The 16,846-nt window shown below is 45.6% G+C and overlaps 1 protein-coding gene across 2 annotated transcripts in view; it reads right to left on the bottom strand.

The window, feature by feature from the left end:
• mbd1a (methyl-CpG binding domain protein 1a) overlaps positions 1 to 14,473 on the bottom strand; it is a 65,012-nt gene extending 50,539 nt beyond the window's left edge. For both annotated transcript variants that reach the window (XM_034171851.1, XM_034171852.1), the window contains exons 1-2: positions 14,327 to 14,473; positions 11,199 to 11,964 (exon numbers count right to left, since the gene is read on the bottom strand). In XM_034171851.1, the coding sequence (XP_034027742.1) occupies positions 11,199 to 11,964; positions 14,327 to 14,348 (788 nt within the window). In that variant the 5' untranslated portion in view covers positions 14,349 to 14,473. The remainder of the gene's footprint in view (positions 1 to 11,198; positions 11,965 to 14,326) is intronic.
• Between the last annotated feature and the right edge of the window lie 2,373 nt (positions 14,474 to 16,846).

The raw sequence follows: 16,846 nt of genomic DNA, 5'->3' as shown, positions 1-16,846 counted from the left end.
TTTTGTTTGTACACTGGTACACAGCTGCACACATTTCACCTACGTAGATCTTACAACAGATTATGACAAGTTTACTCATTGGCACGCAACCTTGCATACCAGTGCGGGATTAAATTTGTGCAAGTGTCAAGGTGGCTTTAGTCTTAGCTCGGGGCTTTTCTTTCATTGTTTCGTACCATTTCTTTTGGTTCTGTAACTTTTGTTGTTTGATGCACCCGTTTTAATAACTTTTAAGGCATGGATCAAATCCTCTGCAATTTGAAGACAACTTCCGAGTTCTGAATTTTTCAAATTAAGAGTGAATTTATGAGTCTCCAAATTCTTCATTTTCCACTTAATGCCAAGTGTTTTTGTTAACTTAAATTTTTCTACACATCTTTCTTTGCAAACACTTGAACTTTTTCTACATTTTTACAAAGACTTTAAATTGAATTTCCACGGGTTTTCGAAGCTGCGGGAGTATTTTTGATGCCAAACACCGAAACCTTCATGCTGAGCCGGTCAGCGTGAACCAAGCTACTGTAGAAGTGCCAAACTATCACGTTTGGTCTTCCTGGGAAAACAAGCTTGATCCACGCCTGTAGTCATCTGGGAGACCCGGTGGGTTTTACCTCAACGCAGATCAATTAAAGAAGGCCAGCAAATGGCCGATCAGCACCGGACCTCATCAATTTGTCATGATTGGGACGGTGGGGCTTATTGTGTGTTGGTGTCTATTTTCTCGCTCTGGTTATTTTTTTTTTCTCTTTTCTGGTGTAGGGTGTGTCCGTCCTGTCCTCTCTTCCTGCTTGCCACGCCCCAGTTCCTGCATCTTCCTCTCATACCTGTCCTGCATTTCCTCATTATCACTCCTACTATATTAGTCACTCCCTTTTCCTCTTCCAGTTGCGAGATTGTTGTGCCTTGTGCCTCTTGAAGTGTTTGTCCTCTAAGTACTCCAGTCCTGTTTTGCTTACTCGTGTATCGACCTGTCTGCCTGTGTTTTTGGATTCTTTCTCAACTACTGTCATTCTTTTTTGGCCTGCCTTTTTGTGTACCAAACTCTGCCTGGACTGACATTAAACTCTGTAATGCTGATTTCTGAACCCTGCATTTGTGTCCTAACACTCTGTGCCATTGAGCATGTCAAAACTCACAATCCACCTCATTCAAAAAGCCGAGATAAATGAACCTTCAGCTGTTCTGATGGTCTTTGCTGTCAGTGATGCAAAGTGTCTTTCTTTGGTTATTTTTCTAAATAATAATAAAAACAACAATTTGTGAATCCAAGACTCACTGCATGAATTGTAACCAGGTTTATTCTTATTAAATTGCTATACGAGATTAAACTGCTCATATTTAATGCCTCTTTCTTTCCTTTTTTCCTAGTTGTTCATGTCTCATCATCAACATATTGTCTCAGTAATAAAACTATGAATCATTACTCATCCTGTCAAATTCTGTCACATTTGTTTGTACCTGTGTATATGTAAATCAATCTGTAAATATTATGCCAGTTATTTGTCGTGTCCAGCTGAAGACAGATGTTTAATCAATCATATCCAAAATTTATGCGTTTCAGATCAAAGACTGATTAATATCGATCATATCATGATCCAAGTTCCTACGGTATCCAGGTGGTGTCCTTTTTGAGGTATTTAATTAATTTTCATATTTAATTAAGTATTGTTTTAACTTATACCGTGAGGAAAATAAGTATTTGAACACCCTGTGGTTTTGCAAGTTCTCCCACTTAGAAATCATGGAGGGGTCTGACATTTTCATCTTAGGTGCATGTCCACTGTGAGAGACATAATCAAAAAAAAAAAAATCCAGACTGGGGGCTGCGATTTTAGGCCCTTTCAAACCTGTTTAGAAAGCTCTCAGGAACACCCAATGTTAAAGGTTTTAAACAATCATTACCATCTTTGAGGTCAAGTGTTTGTGTTTTACAATGCAGTTTTCTAAAGCAAAAATAAAATAACCACAAACAATGAAGCTATGAGAACTGTAATTTAATAAAACATATCATCAGTACTGTAGTAAATCAGAACATCAGAGTAGTGTTTGTAATGAACTAAACTTTACAGACTAAAATATAAAATGGCTTTTCAATAACTTTGTTCATATAGATACACATATTTGACACCAGTGGTGTCAAAACAGATAAAACAACATAAAATACTACTTACAGCAATGGGCTGCACTGGTCAAAATCAATATCCACTAAATAATCTCTTTCTTCAATTTGATCGCTTTGTCTAACAGGTGCCTGCAAAATGCTAAGAAAAGTTCTATTTCATTCCTCCTGACCGCCAGAGGGCGGTGCTTTAGCACCTGGATAACTACATGTGCGCAGCACAGAGGTCGAGAATATATACCAACAAAGTCACACCATTGAATGTGACCTGGGTGACGTCACTGGTTGTCTTTATATACCAGACGCACCCAGCGCTCGCTTCTTTTCTACATTCTCGCATTCTTAGAGGTTGAGAACGCATTTAGCTGCGATTGCCGCTCTCACTTATACCCTCACAACCCACCTTCGGTTGGAGCTACATGCACTGCACACGTCCTCCAGAGGCTGCGAGACACGGCTTCACCGTTTTTTGTATTCTTTCACGCCTGTCGTGAGTACACCTTCCTAAATGCCGGGTGCGCGCCTTTGCCGCTGCCCTGCTGGGTATTTTTCTCTGTGCACATTAGCTGTGTTGTTTCGATGAAAGTTGGCTATTTGTTTAGTTGTGTCACTAACCCTGTTAACTACGTGGTAGTGTGTATCAGAACCAGTATAGTGTACTGTGTGGGGCTTGCCGTGAGTGTTTTCCACTCCTTGAAGTACTTCGTCTGCACTGCCGCCATTTGCTAAGTTTAACAGCTCCGCTAGCAGCTAGTGTTGTCATCGTTGCTCTAAGTGACTTAGCACTTGGGCTGTGAGTTTTTCGGCTGTGTGCATCGTGTTATTACTGTGGCTGTGAGTGTTTCACGCTCCGGGCCTTGTATTAGCTTTTACACTGTGAGTGTTTCACGCTCTGTGCCTCGTGTCGAGTCTGTGGCTGTGAGTGCTTCACGCTCCATGCCTCGTGTCAAGTCGACGGCTGTGAGTGCCTCATGCTCCGTGCCTCGTGTTACTATTTACACTGTGTGTGATTCACGCTTTGTCTTTCCATTTGTAACCATCAGGGCTTGCGTTAGCCATCTGCACGCAGTCCACAATGTTGACAGGGCCTTTGTTGCATGGTTGTAGTACCTGTTTGGCTCCCTTGAGCCCAGATGATGGACATATGTTTTGCCCCTCCTGTCTTGGGATCAGACACCTGAGGGAAGCCCTGACTGGTGATGCCTGCCTTAACTGTGCCAGCATGCCACTGGCAGAGAGATCTGCTAGACTTGCGGCATTGGAAAGTGGAATATCTAGTGCGACTTTGGCCTCCAGCCCCAGGAAGGAACCAATGCGCCGTAAACGCCCACATGCAGGAGCCCCTTCTGCTAAGAAGGTTACTCATGACCATGCTTTGGCTGAAAAGGTCAAAACGTTGACTTCTGAGTTTGCTCAGATTAAGTCCTTGCTTCTGAATCTACAGCCTAGGGATGCCGTGACAGTTCCTGTTGTCCCTAATGAGGCTGATCAGACCAATGTAGTTACTCAGCAGGAGGAAGATGTCGTGTCTATTGCTGCAACTGATTCCTTGTATGACAAGTGATATAAACTGTGTGGAGGATGAGGATGAGAGGGGTCTTTCTCCAAGCCATTCATTAGTGGGCTCTCATACCTCTGAGGCAGAGTCCATGCCGCAAACCGGACCTGGACTATCCTTTGTCAAGCAAGCTGTTCAGTTGGCTTTATCCAGGCTTGGGGTCGACAATGCCCCTGCGGAAACCACCGCTTCAAGTGCCTTTTTCAAAGTCACTCAGAAGCCTGAGTTCAACATTCCAGTTTCACAACCATATATCGAGGAGCTCCACCGATGTTGGGCGGACCCCAAATCATTGACCCATCTATCACAGGACTGCAGAGCCCTTAGCTCTATGTGTGATTCAGCGCAGTATGGTCTGAACCATATGCCCGCCGTTGACAGCATTATTGCGAACCTGGTTGTGGCGCCAGCTGATGCTGCTCGGCCGGATGCCCGCTGCCCACGTCCTCAGTGTAGGGTCACTGATGACCTCCTCACCAAAAGCTATGACATAGCTGCTCGCATCGGTCGCCTAGGTAACTCACTGTCCCATTTAGCCCTTGCCCTCTCAAAGTCTTTGAGGGAGGCAGAGGTTGATGATGCTACGCAAAGTCTTAGTGAAGCCTCACTCCAAACCTTTGCTTATATGTCCAGAGAGCTTGGCAGACTGATGTCAACCCTTACCATCACTAGACGTTAGGTGTGGCTTGCACAGTCCCCCTATCCGAATCCTGCAGAGGCACACTCCGTTCGCTGCCGGTTCTTCCAGGCCAAGTATTTGGACCTGCGGCCCAACAAACTTTGGAGCGTGCTGTTGAGGCTAGTAAATCTCGGCAACAATTTGTTGACCTACACCGGTCTTCCAGACCTCAGCCAGTCAGACGTGCTACAGCTTTTCACTCTACATCCAGGCTTCTGCCGACTCCCAGAGCTGCACGTGTTTTTGCAGTTGAGGGCCAGCTCTCCCAGCAGCCTGCCTTTCGTGAGCCTACGGGCAGACCCCCGAGACCTGAACGGTTTCGCAGAGCTTCCAGTAATCGCACCCAGAGGTCCTCAGGGATGCGAGGCAGAGGTGGTCGGGTCTGACTGCCAATGTTTGGTCCCCAGCCATTTTTCACGAAATCAACTCAGCCACTGGGAGGCTCAAGTTCAAGACCCATGGGTCATTTCAACCTTGTTCGAAGGTTACAGAATTCAGTTCAGATGTTGTCCTCCAAAGTTCAACGGGGTGAGGATGACTGTTGTTTCCAACTCGGTGCAGTCTGCTGCCCTACAACGGGAGATTTTGGAACTCCTGGAGAAGGGGGCCATAGAGCCAGTTCACAGTTCAGACCAGCTCAGGGGGTTCTATTCAATTTACTTCCTTGTTCCAAAGAAGGATAGCGGCTTTCGTCCTATCCTCGATCTCCGACATCTGAATCGTTATATCAAAGTGCTGCAGTTTCACATGCTCCACACAGTAGACGTCCTTCAAACTATCACACCAGGAGACTGGTTCACAAGTGTTGACTTAAAAGACGCCTATTTCCATGTGCCAGTGGCACCTCATCACAGGCAGTTTCTCCGCTTTGCTTTCGAAGGTCAGGCATACCAGTTCAGGGTGCTTCCTTTCGGCCTCTCTCTTGCCCCTCATACATTTACCAGATGTATGGCTGCAGCACTAGCCCCACTGCAAGCTCTTGGATTAAGAATCCTACCCTACTATGACGATTGGCTTGTCTGCGCTCACTCAGGAGCAGGCGCACAATGACACAGCTCTTCTACTGAACCATGTCTCTCATTAAGGACTCACAGTGAACTTTGCAAAGAGTTCTCTTGTTCCCAGTCAACAAACGACCTTCATCGGCATTGCCATCAACTCCCTGACTATGACTGCATCGCCATCCCCGCAAAGAGTGGACAATGTAATTCGTCTTGTCTCACACATTCAACGGGCTGTGACGCTGCCTTTTGGTTTGCTGCTCCGGTTGATGGGCAAATTGACTGCAATGTCGCTAGTGGTACCTTTGGGACTTCTGTTCTTACGTCCCCTACAGATTTGGATCAACAACCTAGGCCTCAACTCAAAGTTGCATCAGCACAGGCTTGTACGACTCTCCAACCAGTGCCTTCTGCACCTCAAACCCTGGGGGAACGTGGACTTCATCTGCAAGGGTGTCCCTCTAGGCTCTGTTCCTTCTCGCCGAGAGGTGGTTGTTACAGATGCATCACTCAAAGGTTGGGGGGCCGTGTGGAATCACAGGATGGTGAGGGGTGTCTGGAGTCCCCAGGAGAGACTCCAGCACTTAAACGTGCTGGAGCTTCGCGCTGTGCGACTGGCTCTCAAGCATTTCCCCCCGGCCCTGAGAGGAAGACATGTTCTTGTCCGGTCGGACAACACGTCAACAGTCTATCACATAAACCATCAGGGGGGCACCAGGTCCAATCACTCATTGGCAGAAACTCGGAAGCTTCTCTTATGGGCGTTGCCTCGCCTTCAGAGTGTCAGAGCAGTTCATCTGCCCGGTGTACAAAACAGCGCAGCGGATTTCCTCTCCAGACAGAAACCACCACCGGGAGAGTGGAGACTGAACCCAATTGTGGTCCAAATGATCTGGCAGAAATATGGTGCAGCGGAAGTGGACCTTTTCGCTTCAAGCACCTCGACACATTGCCCACGATGGTACTCCCTCTTGGAACCAGACAGCCCGCTGGGGCAGGATGCATTGGCTCACCCGTGGCCGGATTGCCTCCTTTATGCCTTCCCTCCCCTTCCGCTGCTGATGTTGACACTGCACAGGATAGATCAGAGCAGCCACAGGGTGCTGCTGGTTGTTCCATTCTGGCCTGGGAGGATTTGGTTTCCCAAGATTTACAAACTCCTCAAGGGAGAACCATGGGCTCTCCCGGAGAGGAAGGATTTGTTGTCATAGCTACAGGGGAGGATTTGGCACCCTCACCCAGAACGCCTTCAACTGTATGTGTGGCCGTTGAGGGGACAGACTCCTTGTTAAGTTCTTGTGACCAGGCTGTTGTTCAGACTATCCTTAATTCACGTGCTGCTTCTACCAGGGCTTTGTATGACAACAGATGGAAGCTGTTTGCGCGGTGGTGTGAGAAACAAAAGTTAGACCCGGAGCATTGCCCTGTGCCTATTCTCCTCAAATATTTACAAGAACTGCTGGAGAAAGGACTTTCTGTCGCTACCTTGAAGGTTTATGTTGCTGCAATCTCTGCCCGGCACGTCTACGCTGATGGCCGGTCAGTGGGTTCACACCTCTTAGTGTGTCGTTTTTTGAAAGGTGCTCTATGTTTGCGGCCTCCAAGGCTTGCACGCGTACCTTCATGGGACCTTCCTCTAGTCCTGGAGGGTTTAAGCTTATCCCCTTTCGAACCAGTTGAAAGTGCTGATCTTAAATGGGTGTCAGTGAAGACTGCCTTTCTACTTGCACTGTCTTCGGCTAAGCGAGTGGGAGAGCTCCATGCCCTATCAGTCGCTGGGGACTGTTTGCGATGGAATTCTGATGGATCTGGGGTTACGCTGTGGCCTAATCCGTCCTTTCTACCCAAGAGAATTTCAACTTTTCATGTTAACCAGCCAGTTTCCTTGCCTGTGTATGTCCCACATTCTGATCCAGGATTATCTGTTTCAGGTTCCCTGTGTCCTGTCTGAATGTTGAAGCAGTACATTAGTGCGACTGCCGGGATCCGGAAAATGGATGCCCTGTTTGTGTGTTACAGTGATCACAAAAGAGGCTGTGCTGTCTCAAAGCAGTGACTCTCGCATTGGGTCGTGGATGCCATTTTACAAGTATACAGGTCCAGAGGTCTTCAGCCTCCTAAGGTTACGTGCCATTCCACCAGAGGGGTGTCCACCTCCTGGGCTGCACTGAGAGGTGTCCCTTTGAGTGATAGTTGTGCTGCTGCTACGTGGGCTTCATCCTGTACCTTCGCCCGCTATTACAGACTGAATGTGGCCGCTCCTCCTGCAGTGACTTCGGCGGTGTTGTCTGCCTCCACTCCCCACTGCTGATGCGAGGTGAGTGTGACTCTTCGTGACCTTGTTGGTATTAAGTCATCCAGGTGCTAAAGCAACGCCCTCTGGCGGTCAGGAGGAATGAAATAGAACGAGAGTTACGAATGTAACTACGGTTCTATGAATTCCGGATGACCGCCAGAGTTGCTTGTCACTCAGAGTCTTGCGAGTTCATTCTGAAAAGAAGCGAGCGCTGGGTGCGTCTGGTATATAAAGACAACCAGTGACGTCACCCAGGTCACATTCAATGGTGTGACTTTGTTGGTATATATTCTTGACCTCTGTGCTGCGCACATGTAGTTATCCAGGTGCTAAAGCACCGCCCTCTGGCGGTCATCAGGAATTCATAGAACCGTAGTTACATTCGTAACTCTCGATTTTTGTTCTGATACAGATCGAGCCACATTAAAACACGCTCAATGATTGGTTATCACATCGAGCTAGACCAATGAAAAATCATGTTATTAAACAAAGAACAGGGTATATTTTGCGGCTGTTATTAAACAAAGAACCAGTATATTTCCTGGCGCTAAACGTCATTCGCGGACCATCCCCTCAAACTCTGTCATAATTGTGTTATAAACCAGTCACCATTTGTTTTATTATACATCTGTGTAATTAATAAAATTATCTTCATGGACGATTCGTTCGCGCGCGTGCAGGCAAAAAAAAAACAAAAAACAAAAAAACAAACCACTGGCTGCTGCTGCAGTTCCTCGCGTTCTCCCTTCAAACGCTGTCATAATTGTGTTAAATAAAAGACAAAAGGGACATAAGTCCTGCTCACAGGCTGACTGCCAGAGACATGTCCACGTCAAGTATAAACTCCAGATAGACATCTCCATGTCACTACATATCCAGTCCTCGATTGGTCATTGCGGCGCGACAAGATGAAAAAGTTCAGATTTTTCAACTTGGGGAGGAGGGCGACGCAACGCGATATTGCGCCACAAACACGCCAATCGCTCAAAATCACTTCATTCGTGTCCATCGCATCGCTTGAACTTTTGTGGCGCCACAATGCATCCTTCCATAGGGATTACATGACAATCTGTCGCCTCCGCTGCATTATATCCGGATCCAAAAGCCAGAAATCCGTCTCAGGCTGGAAAAATACCAGGCCTGTTCATGATATAAGCACACTGCAAAGGCTGCCATCAAATTCACTCATTCATGAAGTCACATAAGTGATAAACAAAGATGGCAGAAAATGACAGCAACCAGATGTTACTGTGAAAAATACACTAACGAGCAAATACTGATGCAATTCAGGTTTTTATATTTTTAGTTAATGTAGATCATATCATTACCGATGGCCAAAATATGGCCACCGGGTATTGTGAAGACTTTCCATTTGTCTGTCCGTCCGTCTGTCTGTGCTCAGCATATATCCAGGCTTGTTACTGCCAGAGTCTTCAAATTTACAGGGGACATTCTGGGGACACAGACCTTGGACAAGTTCAAAGATGGCTAACCTGGATCTATTTTAAGAGGTTAAAAGGTCACATTCTGTTTCCTATTTTTATGCTCATACGGCCGAGGGTATTTGCACTGAGCATTGAGTTATACTTAAAGAGCTTAATTTCGAAAATAACTACATAAAGCAGCCGACTGTTTAATTATAATTTGGCGTTATGAAGATAAAATGGATGTTAAAGGAGACCTGCACTGAAATAAATGTGGTCAGATTTCAGAAAAGAAATAGCTGATATGTATTTATAAGACCATTGTGAATGCAGTAAAGTAAATCTGTAAGCCCAAATTTGTAATTCAGCGGAGAAATATTTGTTTAAAAATGACAAATTTGCAGCTAACATTTAGCCCTCTGTGAAAACAGTTTGTACATCCGGATCATTTCCATGACGTCGGTGACAAGACGACGCGTTCCCGCCTTCAGTCCGATCCCGCATTGAAATTGATTTTATCTCTTAGTAATGTTACTGTTATACACATCCTGGTTTCAACATCCAAAAGTAAGTTGCAATGAATGTGAGATACAGCTCTGCTTGCTCAGATCCGGGGATCAGATCAGCGGCGGCATCGACAGCGGGCGACATTATTCCCCGACGCCTCGCTCTCACTGACCCCGATACGCTTACCGAGTGCATGCGCTCGTTAAATTCCGCCGCGGCACTCACACCCCCGTGTCTGCTGTGCAGCCAGCACCACCTCTCTGTCTACTGAATGGAGTTGCAGCCAACTTGGCACAAGTCCAGAGACTACGCTCGCCATTTTAATGCAGTGTGCGCGGTGACACCTGTTGCTCGCAAGGACAGACTTCTTGCTGCAAAATTCGCAGCGCCGCACGTCTCGGTAATCGGAGCCGCAGAGCTCCGTGGCCGCTGAGAGAGGTTTATATATTTTTAATGACTTGAATTCTTTGCGGGTCCCGCCTCCGTAGCCTGCGACGGTACACCGGAGGTGAAAGACAGTAGATTTTCAATGCAACACCACTCAATCAAACGGGCGTATGAAAAAGTCCACAAAAATAATTTTCAAGCACAAATAAAAGAAATGTGTACTCACCAAACGTGCCGCAAGACAATATGAAGTTTTAAAAAGTAGACCCTTCCGTATAAGACAAGAAAAAGGTGCAGATGCAAACTGACGTAAATCCACAAATTACAGTTGGCGCGCGCAATGCATGCTGGGAGAGGGTCTTGTCCCTGACGTCTCGGCAGCGTCCATGATGAGAGGGACAATTTGCGGAGGGCTAAATGTTAGCTGTGAATTTGTCATTTTCAAATGAAGATTTCTCCGTTGAATGACAGATCTGGGCTTGCAGATTTACTTTACTAGATTCAGAAGGATCTTATGTGTAAATATAAGTCATTTTTTGGTCCAAAGATCTGACTGCATTTATTTCAATGCAGGTCTACTTTAAAGCATTTTTCTTTAAAGGAGTGTGCTGGTACATGAAATTCTACTCAGAAACGAGATGAAAGTGTCACTTTTCAACACAGCAACGTGCAAACTAGCGAAGCAGATTAGCTGAGCTAGCCTCACAAACCCAAAATGAATCACTTGAAACTTCTGTGTTTGGATGAAGAAGCCTCAGTTTATTTCTGACTGTAAAATATAATAATCCACTTCTGGAACTTTATTTGCATTATATTACAAGCTAGCATGGTTACTACTGTCATTTGAGACGCCACCGACTAACATTCCCTAAACAGTAGGCAACATTAAGATGACATGATTGGACAAAAATTTGTATGACCAAGTTCACCAAACTGACCTTATTTTGAATAGCCTATTTTTGAATAATATTTTGACACTTTCCACAGATTACCTATGTCCCGGGGTACGCAAGAGTCCAGGGAGGCTCGGGATCTGTCAGTATCCAGGAATATGCACTGGCCCTGCAAGCCTCAGGGTGTGTCAGTATCCGGGGATACAGACTGACCTGATGCACCTCTCGGGGTCTGTGTAGGACTTACTTCTTTTTCTTGATAGCTTTTAGTGAAAAACACTCAAATGTACAGCTAAATTTTGTGTCCAAAATGTGAGTGTAACTGGTACCTTACCTAACATCTTGTGATTGGCTGCAGGGTTCGTGCTCCTCGACGCCGAGCTTGTCCTGCATGTTGATGGCGAGGCTGTAGTTGTGGTCTGTTTCTGATTGGCTGACATCATTACTGACCTGGTGGTCACTGTTCACTTTTTCTTTGCTGTTGTTCTCACTGATACCGTTGTTGTATTTTTTGTGCCGGAAAACCCTCCTGTTGCGGCCCAAGTGCCCAAAGGACGACTCAGTCGGGGAGAGAATGTCAGAGTTGATTGTACCGTCCGGATTGGGGAAATGGTGCAGCCTCAACACTGGAGGCCTCAACACTCGAGCAGCACTGTTGGTGTTGGCGTGGCTCTCAGGAACACTGACTTTCACCTTCTTCACAAATGTTTTCAATTCTTCGTAGATAATGCGTCGAGGTCTGCCACGGCCTTTTTTGTCTACATCCATTTCCAACGGCTCCATCCAATCAAATTTTGTCTCTGAATGTTCGTCTTTTTTTGACATCTTGTTGTTCTTTACCGACAGCTTAAATCCTTCCAGTTTCTTTAACCTCTCACGGCCAACGACAATTACACACTTTTTTAACTGGGGGTACATTTGTTCCCACCGCGTTTCCTCTTTGACCTTCACTGCCTCCTTCACCCTATCCATGGTTTCCATGGTAACTGCCCCGTTGATATTTTCTCTTATAGCTGGTGAATTCCGTGGTTGATTCGGTGGATGAAGTGTCTCATCTTCATCCTCCTTCTTCACTTTCAGCTCATGACGTTCAGTTTTCACTGTCAGACAAAAAGATCCCAGGTTTAATTTAGTATGAATACTATACCGCCATCTACAGAGTCAACATCAGGCACTGCTGATGGACTGAAAACCTGAAATAAATCTGTACTGTAGCCATTATTGTGAAATAACTGCATTTCAGAATTAGCTGACATTGTAACGGACTTTAACATGTTTGATAAAATGGAAAACGTGCAGCAGGAGAAAACTAAGTTTGAAAGTTTTATAAAAACATGTATGTAAACCTATGTCCTCAACTCTAGTCAAGTGTGGGAGCATGCGCTGGTCCCACATCCATGACACCACAGGACCACCTTGGGTCCTGGACAGCAGAAAACCAGCTACACAACTGGTCCATTCCCACTTCTAGAAAATACCACCTATCTGCAGCAGCCAGGTGACCCACAGATGTCCTCTTGACCTTCTCCAGCTAGTGAGGTCATCAACACTCAGGCACCTGCCTGCTGGATCATGTGCAGAGAAACGAGCCACATGGCCTAAATGACACAGCTGACACTCCCTCACAACGTAAGTGATCCTCCTCATCTCTCTTAGCAACCACTCGTTTGACACAAAGTCATCCCAGCGGGACCAAGGATCCAACGAAGGGACCTAGTACCAAAGACATCCAGTCGTGACCGTAGGTCACTGGTTATAGACCTGGACCTCCGCTCGCCTGCAAAGATACTAACATCTCCACTAAGGGGTGTCATTAATGCCTCCAACTACACTGCTTCAGAAATATTTTGCCATGAACAAATGAAGCAGAGCGCAGCAGATATATTTGGCTGATAATAATACAATAACATGCTTTTGGAGGGCGGTATGCATTTTCAATGGCCCAACGTCCAGGCCCAGTCGCCCAAAATGACAGATATTCGCCCGGGTTAGACAAGGGCGAATATCTGTCATTGCGGGCAACGGCATGGACAGAGGGACTCACAAAATGCATACCGCACAACAAATGCATGTTATTAGCATTATTATCACTTACTGAGACACACAACGCGTAATGCGTATATAAAAAGTTGGCTCACTTTAACTTTTGTCGTGTCGGCTGGCGCGCGCTGCTCTCCAAATTCGGCAGTGCGTCCTCATCAAGCTGGCTGCTTTGGGTGCTGTTCATTGTCGTACTATCCATGAGAAAATCATCCGGAATATCTATATTGGGACCAACACACACTTCTCGCCTTTTTATCTTTTCCTCTGCGGACAGTTTTTGGGCTGTGCACGCGCGCGCTATGATGTAATTTGTTTATGCACAGCGGGTGGGTATAGCCAGGTAGCGTCGACGCAAATCTACACGACCGGCCTAGCAACGCCTCGGTAAAGTGATCATAATGTCCAATATGAGCCTTTCACAAACACAGCAACATCTGCATTATTTTTCATAAGATCAAAACTTTTATTTTACCAATTAAGCAACGCAGAAAAACACTTTGGCTGTTGGAAATGGTGTCATTATGTAGTTTCTCCAGCAGAGGGTGCTCCAATGCCACTGATTACAATGTTGTCAAGCACTGTTGGGAGCCCTATCACATTAACTACAAGAGACAGAGGCAAAGTGACCAGCTGTCATTCATTTTCAGTCACAGTGGATGTTTTACAGCGACAAGAGACAAGTGGCTCCTATGCTGCAATCTAGGCGGGGCCAAAACAGCCAAAAAGTGTATTTTATGCAAATGCAGAATGTGACACAGCGACTGCCAATCCAACTGAAGCTAGAGTGACGAACGTTGGTTGGTTCAACCAACGTACATCACGCTATATGACCAACAAACGTTGTTGGTCATATTTCTAGTTATAGGTACTTATAGTTATTTATAATAAAGTTCATGTTTAATCAGTAAAAGCATCAAACCTTAACTACATTTTCTAAGGGCTTGATAATGAAATGTTAGGAATAATTGAGATTAGTTATGCATATATTGGCATTTACATCGATACTGTAAATTTTCCCACAAGAATATTAGTATCATATTGGTCCCGTTCAAAAAAAAAAAAAAACCTGGATCAGCTGGACTCTAAAAGAACACTGCTAAAGATTAAAAAAAGAAGAGCTTGTGTTTACACAACCCCACAATGCTGTGGATGATGTGTAAAAATTGAGCCTGCAATTATAAAATGACGCAATGATAAAATTATAAAATGACTTTTTCAGGTGCATTTCCAAAGGCACCATGTTATATTTTGGCCAACATGGTATTCACTCATACCAAAGACTTCCAAACAGTCACCAGCAGATTTACAAGGGGCAAAAAAAAAATCCTACAATTTAATGTTGTGTTGAACCACACATTTAAAAATATATTAAATGTAATTAATTTATCAAGACAGACGTGGTATCATGCTGACAGTTACCTTTACGGAGCGACCGCTTCATGGCTCCTCCTTTAAAACCACCAACCGAGCCTTTTTTTGATGGGGAATTGTGGTCAAAAATGGAAGGAACATAATCTGGATGGACCTCATTCCTCACGGCTTGACCTGATCAACATGAGACACAAGACTTATTACTAGCTCAGAGAATGTTAAGACTCATAAAACAGGATCAAATCTTCAACCACTAATTGTTCTTGAGAAAAAAGGCTGCATGGACAATTTTTAAAAATGACACACAGAGTGCCAGAGAGCCGGTGTCGCCAACTGAATGGTTCCCACTAACCACCCCCCCCCCCCCCCCCCACGTGTCATCTCAGAGCGTCAGCAGCAATTCCCTGATTGTGGCCTCGTTTCTGCTTAAAACCGCACCCTAACCATCATCTATCTCAGCGACAGGTATCTGAAGCTTTTCTACACCAATCATTTACACATAAATTCAGCATTATTTCATCATAAATTACAGAAAGTCCTAAATATCACCTGAGATTAATGAAACCCAGCCCATCTGAGTCTGACTCTGTACACCCAAAGTGATCAAAGGGAACAATGTGATTATTAACCATCAGATGACAAAGTAAACCTCTTAAATCATTCTAAAGTCAGTTTTAAGCAGAAACGAGACCGTTTTAAGCAGAAAATGAGGTGATAATCTCTGAATCGCTGCTCACTCTGTAAAATGAGGCATGCGCAGTGAAGGCAGTGGGGGGACTGTTTGGTCTGCGACACCAAGATAGCTCCATACAGCAGAGGGACAGCTCTTGAGGTATGCAGGTCTGGAAGCATCCAAATCCCAGGGGCCTTAGGTCTGTTCCCCACAGAGGGAGCGGTTTCTTCCAATGGTGTCAGGTGTCACCTTGTCAATAGATATACAATCGGGCCCAGATTGAGGCCCCACGCTCCCACTGTGGGAAATTAAGTCATTCCTGCAGCACTTTTCCAAATGATGCTCAAAGTGCTTTACAATGATGCCTCACATTCCCCCATTCACTCACTGATGTCAGTGTGCTACCAAGCAAGGCACTCTCTGCACGATCTCCAATGACAAACCGCTACAATCTCACGGCCTCCAGTAATAGACACAATGTTATGATCTTCAATAACAAACCTCTGTGATCATATACCTGTTGTGAAAGTGTAGGAACACGGACCCACAACAGGGGGCGCAATGAATGGACAATGGAGGAAGTAAAAAACAAGATTTACTACTGAAACAAGCACGAGTAGTATAACAAACACAATGTTTAGGGTCGAATCCGCTGGTGTCGTGTGGGCAGGCTCGAAGATAGGAGACGTCCGTCTCAGTCGAACCGGAACCACCCAGATCTCCACTGCCACCGAACCCTGGAAATACTGGAACCGCCAAGTCCCGAATTCCCAGGTGGCCACTGCCTCCGCTCGTCGGATCCGGTACTGCTGGCAGGAGAGAGCAAGAACACACAGGAGTGGATGAACGCACCCAGTACAGAGAGGGGAGAAGCCGCCTCCACCTCTTGGCAAAGTTCAGCAGGAAGGTGAGTACTTATCCAAAGAAGGAGGGTCTCAGTAGTCACCAGTCCTGAAAGGTTTAACAAGTTTGTCAATCACAGAATATGCTGCAGAGAATGTTACCTTGGTCTTAGGCGATATCTCGGCACTGAGGTGGAGACGCCGTCCTCCTGATATACCTCGGTGCTGAGTAGAAACAGCTGTGTTTGGTGATGGGTGACAGCTGTCACCCAGATTACTCCCATGATGCGGTAGCGCCCTCTGGTGCCTGGAGCCCGCACTCCAGGCAGGGCGCCCTCTGGTGGTGGTGGGCCAGCAGTACCTCCTCTTCAGCGGCCCACACAACAATACCCTCCAATAACAAACCTCTGTGACCATACACCCTCCAAAAACAAACCTCTGTGATCATACACCCTCCAATAACAAACCTCTGTGATCATACACCCTCCAATAACAAACCTCTGTGATCATACACCCTCCAATAACAAACCTCTGTGACCATACACCCTCCAATAATAAACCTCTGCAATCGTATGGCCTCCACTAATAAACCTCTGCGATCGTACGGCCTCCAATAATTAACCTCTGCGATAGTACAGCCTCCAACAATAAACCTCTGCGATTGTACAGCCTCCAACAATAAACCTCTGTGATCATATAGTCTTGAATAGCAAACCTCCATGGTCATATGGCTTCCAATAACAAGCCATTGCGATGTCAGTCTCCAGTAACAAACTTGCGCGATCATACGACCTCCAAAAACAAGCTGTCATGATCGTATGGCCTCCAGTAACAAACCTTTGTGATCATACGCCCTCCAATAAGAATCCTTTGCAATTACACAGCCTCCAATAATAACCCACTGCAATCTTACAGTCTCCGATAAAAAGCTGCTGCAATCGTACGGCTTCCAGTAACAAACCTTCACAGTCATATGACCTCCAATAACAAACCGAGAAATGTGTATTTGATCAGTCTTTGATCGGTCTTTTGACTTCCATGGTTATACCCCAT

This window comes from Thalassophryne amazonica, chromosome 6 (genome assembly GCF_902500255.1).
Source record: "Thalassophryne amazonica chromosome 6, fThaAma1.1, whole genome shotgun sequence".
Lineage (NCBI taxonomy): Eukaryota > Metazoa > Chordata > Actinopteri > Batrachoidiformes > Batrachoididae > Thalassophryne > Thalassophryne amazonica.
The sequence above is the reverse complement of the archived record's forward strand: the minus strand, read 5'-3'. Positions and strand labels throughout refer to the sequence as shown.